This window comes from Pleurodeles waltl, chromosome 2_1 (assembly GCF_031143425.1).
Source record: "Pleurodeles waltl isolate 20211129_DDA chromosome 2_1, aPleWal1.hap1.20221129, whole genome shotgun sequence".
Taxonomy (NCBI): Eukaryota; Metazoa; Chordata; class Amphibia; order Caudata; family Salamandridae; genus Pleurodeles; species Pleurodeles waltl.
The window spans coordinates 277,966,442-277,981,207 of record NC_090438.1 but is presented as its reverse complement, the minus strand read 5'-3'; the positions used below and the strand labels follow the sequence as shown (position 1 = coordinate 277,981,207).

At 45.4% G+C, this 14,766-nt stretch overlaps 1 protein-coding gene across 3 annotated transcripts in view; it reads left to right on the top strand.

Moving 5' to 3' along the window:
- The window catches only part of MCF2 (MCF.2 cell line derived transforming sequence), a 795,890-nt gene extending 787,279 nt beyond the window's left edge, over positions 1–8,611 (top strand). For 2 of the 3 annotated variants that reach the window (XM_069212449.1, XM_069212451.1), the window contains one exon: positions 6,760–8,611. In XM_069212449.1, coding sequence (XP_069068550.1) covers positions 6,760–6,800 — 41 coding nt within the window. In that variant the 3' untranslated portion in view covers positions 6,801–8,611. The remainder of the gene's footprint in view (positions 1–6,759) is intronic. The other variant, XM_069212450.1, reaches the window with a different exon arrangement.
- The last annotated feature ends 6,155 nt before the right edge of the window (positions 8,612–14,766 follow it).

The window sequence follows — 14,766 nt, the reverse complement described above, 5'->3', positions numbered from 1 at the left end:
TGGTGAGAATCGAGATGCCGGGCACAACGTGGAGAGGACCTTAGGAGCTACTGGTGAGAGGCGCACACTGGGGCTCTTGCCGGCAGGTGCATCAATACCAGGCCATGGTGTAGTTCACGGCACCCTTGTAGAGAGAGGGGGAATGGGTAATCCAGGACTTGTTCTAATCAAAGAGATTAAGTTGGCTGCCTAGAGAGGGATGGAGTTGGTGAGGGAGGGCTCCCATGGTTACAATAGCTGCCCGTAATTGTGCTGTTTAATGTCTACTTCTTGTGAACTGTTGACCTGCCAGGATGATGGAATAAGAAGCAAAAAAAGAACTTCTTCTCTGCATGTACATAAAGGAGGAAAGGCCAAGAGGTAGAGGAGTTTAGAGAGGCAAAGGCCAAGCGGTTGAGGGGACTAGAGAGGTATACATTGGAGAGCTCCTACCCGGCCAAAGAGAAATGAGATCCTGGTTTGCTGAACTCCCCTTTGATGGAATGATCATGTTGGTACTGTTGAATCCAAAGTGATGTAAACCTGTCTTGAAGATGGCTCGACCCTGAAGCAGGAACTCCAATATTAGAACAAAAGAATACTACTATTACCTGATGTTAGCATGCTAAGGCAGAAGAAATGCTGTAAATTGGGGATTCTGAAGGGCTTGTTGACACTGGATGTTTTAACCATGATTTGGGACTCAGCAAAGCTGAAGGCGTCTTATGGCACAAGAGTTTACTCTTTACAGAAATAACTGAGGCAACATCTTTCATGAAACAACTGCAGAGATATGCTTCAGTTGGCTGTTAGAAGTGTCTTTATAGAGGACTCTGGTGACATTGTCATGTAGACTGATTATGACTTTGCGCACACAGGCAAAGGGTAATATTGCTGTCATTCACTATGCTCTTCTGTGTTGTCCTCCTGCCCCTTACCACCCCTTACCATTCTTGTGGTGCTCTGTGTAAGGGTTGCTTCACTACAATTAGTAGTGCATGTTGTGGTTCAGAATACCGCCAACATTCAAAGGTGTTTGTTGGGAGGACTGGTATTCATTTTCATGATGAGAACATTGTGTATGTTTTCAATAAAAATATTAATATCTTAAAAGTGAAAACAATTATTACAGTACAGACCCACTGTAGTCATGTATATGCCCAGCATGTTTCACAAACATTAATCATAATACTTTCTTTGTTTGAAATATTTACCTCGAAACTGTTGAAAAGTCAATATGTTCTGTAGAAAAGTAGATTAGTTTGCCAACATGGTGAAAGAATTGTGAAACTTTGCATATATTGAATATTTCAAGGGTACACAGTGAATAATATACACACTGTTATATCATGTTAGCTTTCAATATAAAAGACAGTTGTATGTGTACTAGGTTTGACCTTTTAAGGCAAAGAATGTGCTGACAAGTTTGTTTCTGCCAGAAAAGAGAAGATGGCCACGATATGAGCGCATGGAATTTATCAATGTGTGCTGCTTATGGTAGGGGATCCAATTTAAATCCACAGACCTCTTCTAGAGTTTTTCAGACCAACGCTTCCCAAACTAATCTTGAAAGAATAGATCACTTTCAACTTTTGTGGTCTCAAGGATACCTTGGCAAAGCATCTGAATTTATATCACTGTGAAATCCAGTGTCTTTAGGAACCGGTGGACCATGAAAAAGCAATAAAAAATCAAGAAAATAAAACCCTCATTACATTTGGCATTATTGCCTCTGGGACATTAACTTTGGTTGGGGGATATCCTTATGGCCATTGGAAGAGTGCCGGTATCTCTAGACTCAATATTTCCAGGCCTGGAGACACCAAGGCCCTCATTCTGACCTTGGCGGTCTTTTCGCAAGACCGCTGAGTTACCGCCGCGGTGAAGACCGCCGACCGCGGCGGTGTGCCGCTGTGCGCATTCTGACCGCTGGGAGCGTTCCGCCGGAAAACCGCCAGCAGCCACACTGGCGGTCGGCGGGAAAGTGGAGACTGGTCAACCTCCACCGCCACGCCAGCAGAACACCGCCCACAGAATTACGACCCACATTTCTGTGAGGCGGTCTTCTGTTGGCGGTCTTCTGTTGGCGGTCACGTCCATATGGCTCCCGTCGCCTCCCGGAGGACCAACGCACAAGGTAAGTTGATCGTCCGTGAGGGGAGGGGGTGGGGGGGTGTTGTGTGATGTGGGCGTGCATGGGGGTGTGCGTGTGAGTGTGTAGAGGGGGTGTGTGAGTGCGTGTATGCGGGCGGGGGGTGCTGCTGTGTCTATGGGTAATGTGTGCTGTTCGGCAGGTGCGCATGTCGGCATGTATGTGTGCGGGTATGTGTCCCCGTTGTGTATGTGTGTGTAGGGGGTGTGTATATGTGCATGTTGGGGGTGTGTGCATGTCGGGGTACATGTATGTGCATGTCGGGGTGGGGGTGGGGAGGGGGTTCGTACCACCTCTGGGGGGTGGCAGGGGGGTGGAGGGTGTGGGGGGAGGACTCGGGTGGGTAGTGGGGGGTGGGGGAGACCCCTATCAGTGCCAGGGAAGGAATTCCCTGGCCCCGATAGTGCTTACCGCCATGGTTCGCACGGCGGTTCCCGCCCGCAAGAAACCGCGGCGGTAGGCAGGGTCATAATACCCTTGGCGGTCTTGGGACGACCGCCGGGCCGGAGTGCGCAAACTCCAGCCCCGCGGTCATGACCGCCGTGGCGGTCGGAGTGGAGAAGTAGCGGTCGGTCGCGGCGGGGACCGCCGCGGTCAGAATGCCATTTTTAATACCGCCGGTCTGTTCGCGGTCCGACCGCCGTCTCTCCGCCGACCGCCAGGGTCAGAATGAGGGCCCAAGTCTAGATTCCCTCAGCGCAGATCTGGGGAAAACCAATTACGGGACAGTGGCAGGGTTTGCGAGCAAGAGCAACCCTCACTCTCACCCAACCGGTGTAGCACTATGAAGGAGTATATATTGCTCACCCACGGCCTAACCATAGCCTGCCCTAACCTCCAGCTGCCTTCCCATTGACATTTTACACTCACTCTGACCAGGCAAAAAATGTCTGCAAATTTGTCTTGGTCTTTGTGGTTGTTCCCAATTCTGGTGACAAATTTCACTAATGTCCAATTCTGGTGTAGGAAAACTAGAATTGGAGATTTTGTCCCCAGGTTGTCCCTACACCAAAATCCATCAAACTCAGCCATAAGTAATGACCTCAAAATACCAAAACAATTATAATGTATTATCTTTGAAACACCTTATGTCACAGTTCTGTGGGTCCTTTTTGTTGGAGACTAGTAACCAAAGGAGTTACATACTTCTTTCTTAGAGATGAAGTAAATAAGTAAAAGACAATTTATTAAAGATCTTTGAACCTTCTTCAACCTGCTGCAAAAACACAGGAATGAGTTTCTGCAATTGTTGCGACAATAAGTTAGTTTTTAGCTGTCATCTGAAGTCTAATAGAGTCAATCACCTTTCACATGCATACTTGAGCTATGTGTCCGTTAAGACGGCCATTTACTCACGGGTAGCCTGCTTGCCCATTAGTTCAGTGGAAGCCATAGCCTCTTCTATTCTGGTTGAGGACTGCTTGCCTTATTATGAAATCACACCTGCCTTGCAGGAATCTTGTTGCCTCCTGTGCAATCTCTGTTGCAGCAATGGCACAGGATGTACTCCAAATAGATAATAATTCCTAGAACTGAGGAGAAGGGAGGGCTTCTTTGCCTTGACTGACACATTCCTTCCTGCAAATATATTTGCACAGGCCTGTAGAATAAGGGGTTGGGACTGTTAGAACCTAATATACGCTGGCTATGTCCTGTTGTATTTGGAAACTGTGCTTTGGGAAACAAATGATATTTTGGAAGCTAGTTTTAAAAGGAATTGGTTTAAAAACAGGGAAAGGACTAGTGCCAAGCCAAAAATATGAGGTTTCAGGTCTATTGTTACAAAACTCCATGACAAAACTATACATCAAAGTTCTAAATGATGTAGAGTGATACATACACGAGTAGACATAGACTATACTGTTTTGTAATGTTAAATAGTGATAAAGTGCATAAATCCCCAGAAGAGCATCCTGGCATACTGGCACTGATGTCGGTGAAGACTGGCCTCAGGACTAGAAAAAGCAGTAATAAAAAGGCTGCATGAATAAAAGACTTAATTTTTTCTTGAACTTGTGGAGCTCATTAATGCATCGCAGTTAGAATGGTTAATGATACCAGAGTCTGGAGGGCAGATAAGAGAAAGCACAGCCACCTATCAAAGCTTTTTTGATAAAGGAAACTATCAATAGTAACACAGAAGATGACCTGAAAAGGCGTAGAGGAAGATGAGCAGAACCAGAATTATGGATGTCCCAATGAATAAGGCACAGTCTGTTTTAATTTGTAGTGCTTTTGCACTGGAAGCCAATGAAGGGTAGACAGATGAATAGAGACCAAAGCAGTTGCCAGAAAGTTAAAGAATACTCTGGCAGCTGAGTTTTGGCCAATTTGCAATTGGTGTATAAGGTAGTCTAGAAGCCCTAGGTAGACAACATTGACCAATGTTTCCTGGCAGAACCAGGAAGGACTTTCCTGAGCATGCATAGTAGGTAAAGCAGATGGCAGACACCTGCCTGAGTTAGTTAGTAAGGTCACCCATCAAGGCAGCCATCCAGATACGAACTAGAAGTTAGTTTAAGTGCCAAAGAGAAGGATTTCAGTTTTATCACTATTGAGCTTGAGGCAGTTGGCCCTCATCCAGGGGGCACCTGCACTCATGTATGAGAAGAAGTTGGCTCATTAGTTTAACATTAGCCTGGATAGATATGATGAATTGGCTATCATCAGCATCTGAGGCCAAGTCAAAGCCAAAAGACCTTACAAGAGCAGCTAGAGGGGAGGTGTAAACATTTTCAACTGTCGGACTGAAGGATGATCCCGGGGGACACCAGATGACACAGATACTGGACTGGATTTGAAAGGGGGCATAAAAATTGATTGAAGGCTATCTGAAAGAAAATATATTCTATCCACCTCAGGGTATTGTTGCAGACTCCCATTTGAAAAAGTCACTGAATCAGTATACTATGGGAAATGTTGCCAAATGCTGACGACAGATCTAATAATATGATGGTAGCTGAGTTTCCTTTGTCACGCAGTCTCCTTACTATGATGTAGGTTGAGACATTTCTGAGCGGAGTCAAGCAGATTGTTCGATACAGATCAGTCAGCGTTGTTTTTTTTCCCAAATTTGCCATCACGTGGGTGTTTTACCCGATATCAGGGACTACCCCAGAGGTGTTTAAAATATTACAAAGATCTGTAAGAAAAGGTACTGAAAGTACTGGGACCAAAGCAATATTGTGGGGAGGGCATAGGTCTGACGTAGAACCAGACAAGATGGAAAGAAGACCCTGTCCTATTTGGGAAGTTGATCAAAAGAGGTGAGAAAATATTTTCCTGGGGACTTGAATAGTGCAAGAGTGGACAGTAGTGTAGTGGAAGCGAATTGGGATTTAAAAGAGCTTGAATTGTAGAAATGCTGTTACAGAAGAAATCAGATAGATTGGAGCAAAATTCCTGTGAGGGCTAAGTGATATTAGCCCAGGCTGAGGGGTGTATAAGGTTTTTAACAATTGACAACATCTGCTGAGAGGAGTTAACTGATGTTTCAGTCTTTCTTACTTAAGAATTTGCACATGAGTTCAGAATAATTTTCTGATAATTATTAATGGTTGCTTTATATGGGGTTTGCCTCTGGGGAGTGGGAACACCACCTCAGGCAGTCCAGTTTTTTGTAATCATGTTTGGCCATTTTGAGATCATTTGAATACCAGTGGGTGTGTGGGGTGGCCAAATGAGAACAGGAAGATTTACACAATATTATAAAGTCCGGGGCCAGAGCCATTTGTGAACGGAGTGGGCCTCTAAGGTACACATAGAGAGTGAAGCTTTAAGAAAGAAGTTAATTAAGTGTGTTGACTTTAGACAACAGTTGTATAACAGAAGCGTAATTCTTATGTTACCCATGTTTTAGGAGGGAAAAAACAGTATATGGAAAGGCGCAGCAAAGTGATCTTCCTATAGTAGTGCAAAGGGTGGGGGGAGGGCTGAGGCGTGCATAAAGGGGTGGTTTGGGATGACGGGATCCAGCAGACATACCCACTTTAAGAGTGGTTAAGTTTGGAGAGTGAGGACAGACCTAATTCATTAGCAGAATATCAGAAGGTGGTTGAAACCGGATGCAATTTTGAATTTGTATTTTATGATTTGTGCTTGTTTTTATTTCTTTTCAAATGCACCTGCTGTTTTAGACAGCATTTTGTGGTTATGTATCTACTTCAGTTTTAGCTTGTTGTCTTAGCTGCATATCTGTATTGCATATTTGCTATAATGATTTGAATGCAAAAATAACATTGACTCCGTTTTTGTGCAGTCTTGTAAGTGTAGACACTGTTGAACAGAAGTTCTTAGTTCAGTAATTCATTCTTTGCATATAAGAACTGAAAATAAATTGGTCTGTGAACATTTTCATATAGGCTCAATTTGCTGTGTTCTTTAATTTGCAGGTATTGAAGCATTTAGTGAAGTGTTACAGGGCTAGAATGAAGGAAAACATGCCTCACACAGAAAAATGTATTTGTAAACATTGAAATGCAACAGATGATGTTAAATATTGCCATTACCCTCGATAATCAGATGAGACCTTCTTTATTGCATGCCACTTTCTGTAGTCTTATGATTATTAGCCCGAAAAAATATGAAATTACACTTCAATAACAACTCTATTCTGCTATTCTTTGTAGATGCTGCCTTGTGTAACACTCGAAAATTAAGCTCCCCTTGAAATGATTTTGAACTATTTGTAATCATTTCCATGGTCTCTTTGTGACTTCAACTGCAAAATGGCTTTTAAGAAAATGCTGGACTTGGAGTATTGCACATTCACTAAAGCATACCACATCAGCCATAGCAGCATCAAGTCACCAGAGAAGCTGTTCTTCGTCTTCTCACTTTGCAGCTCAAATTACGGTCTTGCTATTTTAAGTTTCACTTGTTGTTGCTTCAGCTTTCTTATGGAGCTCATAAGAGATGTATATTTGTAAATTGTTCTGCTTTCACTTATCTCTTATAAATTTGGGAGAATTTATTTTGGTAATTGAACATGAGTTTCACTTGGCCTTTGCATATAGAATCATTACTTATTTATAGACTGTGAAATGATTTTGGTGTACAGTGCTTGCTAAATTAACAATATTATGTTAATGATAATTCATACATCAATGTTTGATGGATATATCACTCTTTAGTCATCCAATTGAGGACTTGATGTTTCGGCCATGTGAATGTTCTGAACCCTACTGTAAATGCTTTCCATGTGCCTATAGTATATTGTTACATTACCAGTATAGAGTGTGGATTCTTCATTCACACTTAGATTCCTAGATTGATACTGTACAGTCATTACAAAGGACATCAGCATTAAAAATATTTAAAGGCAGAAACTTGTATAGTATCTGATGAACATTCATGTTTACATTTAACAGATTGTATACTTTAAACTTGTGCCATAGATATGAACTCAATTTTCAGATTTGCACTAAAGATGTCCTTTATTCTAGGTACTGTTGTGCTCTCAGCCTTTCTACAACTCGTTGTTGTTTGTTTTATGTTTGTAAGCACTGAAAGGTACTTTGCACCATTTCATTATTTATTTGTCCACTGTCAACTTGTAACTCAATGTTAAAAAAAAACAATGTTATCAAAATAGGTTTTAGAGGCATCCAAGCAGTATGAGACGGAAACTAATAATTTTGAAATGAAAAAAAATATTGACTTAGCTACAACTATTGTGAAATATATGCACTAGATTTCATAATAAATACATGTTAAAACACTTAATTCATTTAAGCTTGCATTCAATCAAATGTATACATTCTTGGGCTACCTCTGAGTTCTTTTTGTAAACTTTTCTCATCATCAGCATGTTTTAATAGTATTCACCCCAACAAAGGTAGCATTGTTATACATTACAAAATATTGATATGTCAAAACAAACTTTATTGCTATGTAAAAAAATGTATTGACATTAACTTGGATGATCATTTTAGGCAACACTTTGAAGCAAAAACTGCAAGGTTAGAACATCTTTCAGATGACACTCCCTTTCTTACAGCTAATTTTCGGCTTTGGATTCTAACATAATTTGAAACCATACTTTAAAACATGTAGATATTTTTAAAAAGTTATCTATGATTTTCCTACTTTACCTTTTCGAAATGTGGATTCTGAAAACATTGTAAATCACAATAATAAATGTCTAATGTGCACTGTTTTACAAGCACAAGCACTTCTTCAAAATCATGTGAAGATGCACCTTTGTTTTTTATTGTGCTCCAATGTTCTGGCTTAATGACCATGGTGTATAGCCTTTTAGTTTCTGGATGCACAGAACATCTTTCAACATTCCTTGTAGTAATTAATTTCAATGTATTTTCTTTCATGTTTTACAGTATAGTTTTAGAGTACTTTATTTTTTCTCTAAGACTGGTTCTGGTCTGCAATTCTGAATGAGCAAACCACTGTTTTAAATAGTTGCACCATTGTGTATTTTATGTTATTTTATGTGTTTTAAAAATAAATGTGTTTGAAATATTATCACCTGTTCGTGTGTGGATGTTTAACTACACTAGGCTATAATCCTTCAAATTTTAAGATGAAAAAAGAACCTACCTGAATATTTTAATTGATTGGCTTCATTTGGACAGTGTTAAATAAAACTTTGTCTTTGGAGAAATAAAAGTATAAATAAGACATTCAGGCCCTCATTATGACATTGGTGGTAAATCCCGCTGACGGCCGCCAACATACCGCTGCGGTGGCTGATATCCGTTCATCATATTATGACACATACACACCAATCCGACAGAATACTTCCACATAGAAAAATCCGCCAGAGCAAAGGTCAGTGCTAAAATGGCGAGACCAACACCCATACCGCTACGCCAACAAAACAACGGCCACCACATTATTACCCACGAATCACCACGGCGGACATTCAACAGCAGTAAACCATTGGCAGTACATACCTCCGAGGTAATTCCGCCGACGTTGGGCGTCGTTGCGGCAGGCGGTCGTGCACCATTGTGCAATTCCTCATTGGATAATATTGGGCCTTATGGAGTACAGTGGCCAATGGGGATGTATGCCAGCGGTGACGGTGTACGCCGTGGACGTGACTGCCATTTTCCATCTGATTTCCTCACTTGTTTCCTGACCTTCAACAGGAGAAGACCTACACTGCGTATGCTGCTGTGACCTGTGTCTGGAACCTACCATGGCCCGTGTGACCGGGGAAAGGGCCCCAGCCTTCACTTCGGAGGAGTTGGAGCGACTGGTGGATGGGCTCCTACCCCAGTACGGACAGCTGTATGGGCCTCCAGACCAACAGGCGAGGACACTTTGAGCACGATGCATGTGGCATGGATGCATGGAGATGTGTGTGAAGGCATTGTGTAATGGTGGGGGGATTCTCTGTACATGTTGTGGGTTGGCTGATCTGTGTGCCAATGGTGATGGAATCAGGTATGGTGTGACAGGCTGGACTGTTAGTTTAATGTAGTTCTCCTGTATGTATTACCTCTGCAGGTCAGCGCCCATCAAAAGAAGGGATTATGGTGTGCCATTACCAAGGACGTGCGGGCCCTGGGCATCTATGGCAGGCGGAGCACCCACTGTCGGAAACCGTGGAAGGACCTGAGATGCGGGGCATGGAAGACCGTGGAGGCCCAGCTAGGGATGGCCTCCCAACGAGGAAGAGGTGCCTGTCGGACCCTGACCCCCCCGATGGCCCGCATACTGGCGGTGGCCTACCCTGAGCTGGATGGGTGCTTGAGGGAATCACAGCAGCCACAAGGGGGTAAGTACAGTGGGTGTCATTACATATTTTGGTTGGTGGGGTGGTATCCGGGTGGTGGTTGTGTGTTAGTGGGTACCCCTAAGGCCAGGCTAGACATTGCAGCGTGGGTCATCTCTAGGGTAATGGCTACATGGTAAATACTGGTAACCTAGCTTGTTAGTAGTCACTTTCAGGCAGGGCATCGTGGGTCCCAGGTGTGCTGCAGTTAGCGGTGTGTGGTCCTCATCTTGCCTCGGTGACTAGCCATATCACTGGTAGTGCAATGCATATTGCTTAGGCCTGTTCCCTGTGTGTGACGGTGATGTGCATGCCAATAGTGGTGTTGGTGCAGTCATTGACCAAGTGTATCCTTTGTCCCCAGCTTTCTTGTATTGTCATCCTGTCCTTATGTGCATTAGCACCATCTGGTGGAGGAGCAGGGGCACCGGCAACAGAGGGAGCTGCATTCCACAGGACGCTGGAGGCAGAGTCCACCGATGCCGAGGGAACCAGTGGGACTGAGGGCGAAGGGAGCACCATGGCGGAGACAGGAGGAGACAACACAGACACTGATACCTCCTCAGATGGGAGCTCCCTGGTGGTGACGGACACCTCTGTGACCACCCCAGCTGCAGGTACAGCCGCCAACCGCTTACCAGCACCGCCCTCCCAGTAGCCCCTCAGCAGGTTGCACGTGCCTGCTCACCCAGGAGGATGGGCATCTCCTTCGCCCCAGGCACCTCAGGCCCTGCCCCAGTGAGCCGTGCTGCCCTGAGTGAGGAAGCTATAGACCTCCTGAGATCCATCTCTGTAGGGCAATCAACCATTGTGAAAGCCATCCAGGGGTTGGCATCCCAGATGCAGCAATGCAATGCATTCCTGGAGGGCATTCACGGTGTATTGGTGGCCCAACACAGATCGAGTCAGGCTCTGGCCTCCTCTCTGATAGCAGCCATTGTCCCTGTTTCTACCGTCCCCCCTCCAACTCCCACTTCCCAGTCTCATTCCCCTCAACCCCACCCCATCCCAGGCACACATACAGATGAGCATGCACACAAGGCAACACACAAGAGTGGCACAGGCAAACACAAGCACCACAATTCATCCCACAGGCACTCAAACAAACACCATAGGCAGACACAACATCCACTGCCTCCACTTCCTCCTTCTTCTCCACCTCCCTCCAGTCACATCCACACTCACACCTGCATGCATTACATCTACATCCACTACCAGCATCACCACACCAAGTGGAATACACACCTCACTGGCAGACACTTCCACAACATCCAGGCCCGCGTCCCCTCTGTCCTCTCCCACCCTGTCTGTTCCCCCCTCCCTAGGTACACAAACGCAAGCATTCACACACCCAACAGCCACCCACCTCACATCAGCATACTGCCCATGCACCTGCACCCAAGTCCAGCAGACATATACTTCCAACAACCATTCCCTCATCCTCCACTCCCATTACTCCTCCCTCCTCCCGCCCCAAAAGTCCATAAAAAGCTTTTCCTTTCCCAATTTGACCTCTTTCCTACCCCTCCCCCCGTCCTGCCCATATGGGCAGGGTACCAAGGACACAGCCCAGCATCTCAGCCAAACAGTCCACGGGGGCAGTGGTAGCACCACCTACTCGTGGTGGTAAGGATACCACCCCTCCATCGCAGAAGGGGAAGGAGCCAGCACCACCAGGGAAGAAGGGGAAGGGGCCTGCACCACCTGTGAAGAAGGAGAAGGGAAGCATCACCTGTGAAGAAGGGAAAGGATGCTGCACCGCCTGGAAAGAAGGGGAAGGGGCCTGCACCACCTGTGAAGAAGGGGAAGGAGCCTGCACCACCAGGCAGAGAGGGAAAGAGCCCATCCAACCCTGCCAGGAAGGGTAAGGTATCCACAACCCATGTACAGGAGGAGACGAAGCACTCTACGCCAGCTGAGGCTCTCAGGTTGACACCGCCACTACCACCAGCTGTCACGGGGTCCTCAACACCAGCTGTGGAAGTGTAGCCATCAGACAGTGCGGAGGCTTCCCAGGATGCTCCTCCATCCACCACCACAGTGCAGCCATCAGACAGTGCAGAGGCTGCCCAGGAGGCTCCTCCAACCACCACCACAGTGCAGCCATCACTTCCAGCGGACGCCATGTAGGCCACACTCTTGGGGCTGCTGTGCGATTTGGCCCCTCCAGAACCAGTGGGAAAGTCCCCAGGAGAGAGCAATGGGCATGGAGCCCCTATCCAGAACCAGTGGGCAAGTCACCCACCTGAGAGACTGGGGCCTTGCACTCCCCAGGACAGAGCAATGGGCATGGAGCCCCCTCCAGAACCAGTGGGCAAGTCACCCACCTGAAAGACTGTGGCCTTGCACTACCCAAGACAGAGCAATGGGCATGGAGCCCCCTCCAGAGCCAGTGGGGAAGTTCCCGTATTTGGCTGAGGTAACTCCCCCTCCAAATGATGCCCCTGTAGTGTTCTTTACGGATGTGTCAGGATACAGGTTAGGCTTTGGACTGTGCCCTGTGGCCTTGTGTGCCCTTTTGACTTTGGACTGGGTATTGGCCCTTTATGTACATCTGTAAATACATTTGGTTCGAGTGGTGGGTTTTGCTATGCCAAAACATTGTCAGTACTCTAGCAATCTGGTCTGTGTTTTATTATGCTGTCTGTCCTGTGCCATTGGTTTACGTGCGCAGCTGGTTGTGTGTATGCTGTGTGTGTGGATGGTGTGCGTCGTGCGTGTGTGTGTCACTCTCGTTTTCCTCCCACCCTCCCTTGTGTGCTAGGCGGCTGTATTCACCATTGTCATCTTCGTCGGCGTAGATGTTCCAGGTGGAGCATGACATAGAAGATCAGCAGGAAAACTAGCTGTTGTAGTTTGGCCAGAGCATATGTATCTAAGTGTAATGACAGACATCATTCCTTTCGACCACCTATCATTCCTCCCAACCACTATTTTCTCTTTGTGCCCCTTTCTAATCAGGGAAAGTTTATTTATCCTTACCTCCTTCGTAGTACCATGGAGCTGGTGGAGCTTATTCACTCATGTTTGAATGCCCAGCCAAAACAATGCCATCATTTGAAGTGTCATGGCAAGGCCTTGAACATTACTAGAACACTGGAATGTTGAGATGTATAATCCCAGAGCCCCAACATTCCAATGTTTTTTTTCTTGTTTCTCCCTTTTTAACCTACAACAGTCTACCCTTAGTGGGGGGGTCTGATAGCCATATAGTCCTTCTGTCTCAGGGGTATGCCATTTGTTCAAGGTTCTCTCTCATTATAACTCAGGTTCAGGGCCTGAACCGATACAGCACTTGGCAGCGGGTAATAAGGCTACATTAGTCTTTGTTATTTTTGTAGCTTAACACTAACACTGAATCCAGTTACAAGGTTATTCTACAAGAAAAGCTTTCTCTCATTGCCACAGCTAATGTTAACCAAGTGTAAATTTGTAGGATGAGTTTAGGGGGTCAATACCCACCTCAAGGAATAACCATGAGCTAACAAGAGAGTAATGAGATAATAAAGTAATAGAGTCAAAACACAACTCAGGAAAAATCTCAAAGCAATTTAGAAAAATAGATTACATTTCAATAAATATAATGACACCAAAATGACAAAAACCCAATAAAGAAAACTATAAGTTTTTTTTAAATAGTTTAAATTTCAATAACGGTACAGAGTACCCACAATGCAGGTCCACAAGGGGGCTTAAATCGGCCAAGGAAATCCCTAATCTATGTCAGCACCCTCAGCCCTACCTTAGGCATTTTCCGCCACCATCAAATAGCAAGACCAACATCGGCTCCATATCCTTGAATGCTTCTTTGGGCAATTGTGTGCTACATAAATGGTCTTTTCCAGTTTAGCTCATTGGTATATGCCCAGTCTCTGGTCTCAAATGGGTTTTAAACTTTTCCTAGCTTGCCACTGTTGTCTGGGCATGTAATAAGTACTGTGTGGATAATGCACCTAAATAAGGTGCGACCGGGCATATTTAACCAATGTGTATGCACCTTGCATACCTCCCTCCATTCCTCCTCCTGGAGAGGGCCCAGCCAACCCTTCCATCTTTTCTTCATGCTCAAGAGGGTACACAGAGGGTGTCTGACCTGTGCCATACATACATGTGATATACCTGTCTTAAGTATGGGACCACTGAGGAGTCGCAGCTCTAGAGGGTTATATTCTGGTGGTGTAGCAAGCACCTCCTGGTAACTTGATAGGGCATGTCTGAGCTGAAGCTAACTTAGAATTGAGATCTATGCAGGGAGAATTCTGCCTGAAGAACCCTGCAGTTGTGGAACCTGGTTCAACCACCTGTCCACCCAGTGAGGTATCTCTAAGGTCACCCCTTACAATGGAATGCCCCCCTACAAACCTGAAACACTACCCTGGTTGGGTCCAGGAGATTCTGTATTGGTGCCTCAAACAGCAAGCCCAAAAGGATGTCCAAGCCAACCAGGGCCACTTCCAGTCTAAGGGCAGGATCCGCCATCCCCCATGCAGCCAATCGTTCACTGTCAGGGCATGAGCCACCCAGTAATAAAGGCAGCTGTCCGCTATTGCCAGCCCACCATCAAATGTCAAGCATACATATTTGTCAAAGGTGATTCTGGGGGTTTTAGCGACTCAGATTTATTTACGGGCTTTTGCAGTGATGACATCGAACCAACGATTCTGCATGGAAAATGGGAAATTTTGAAGGGTATGGAGTAAATGTGGCAGGATCGTCATTTTATGCAAGGCTACCCTTCCCAATAAATTGAGCGGCAGCTTGGTCCATCTATCCAGGTACTCCTGTACCTCGTGGGTGGTAGGCCCGAGATTAAATGTCCAAACCATGTCTGACTCCTGTCATAGGAATTCCTAGATATTAAAAACAAAGGCATCGGACAAGGTTGCAAACTGTGTCT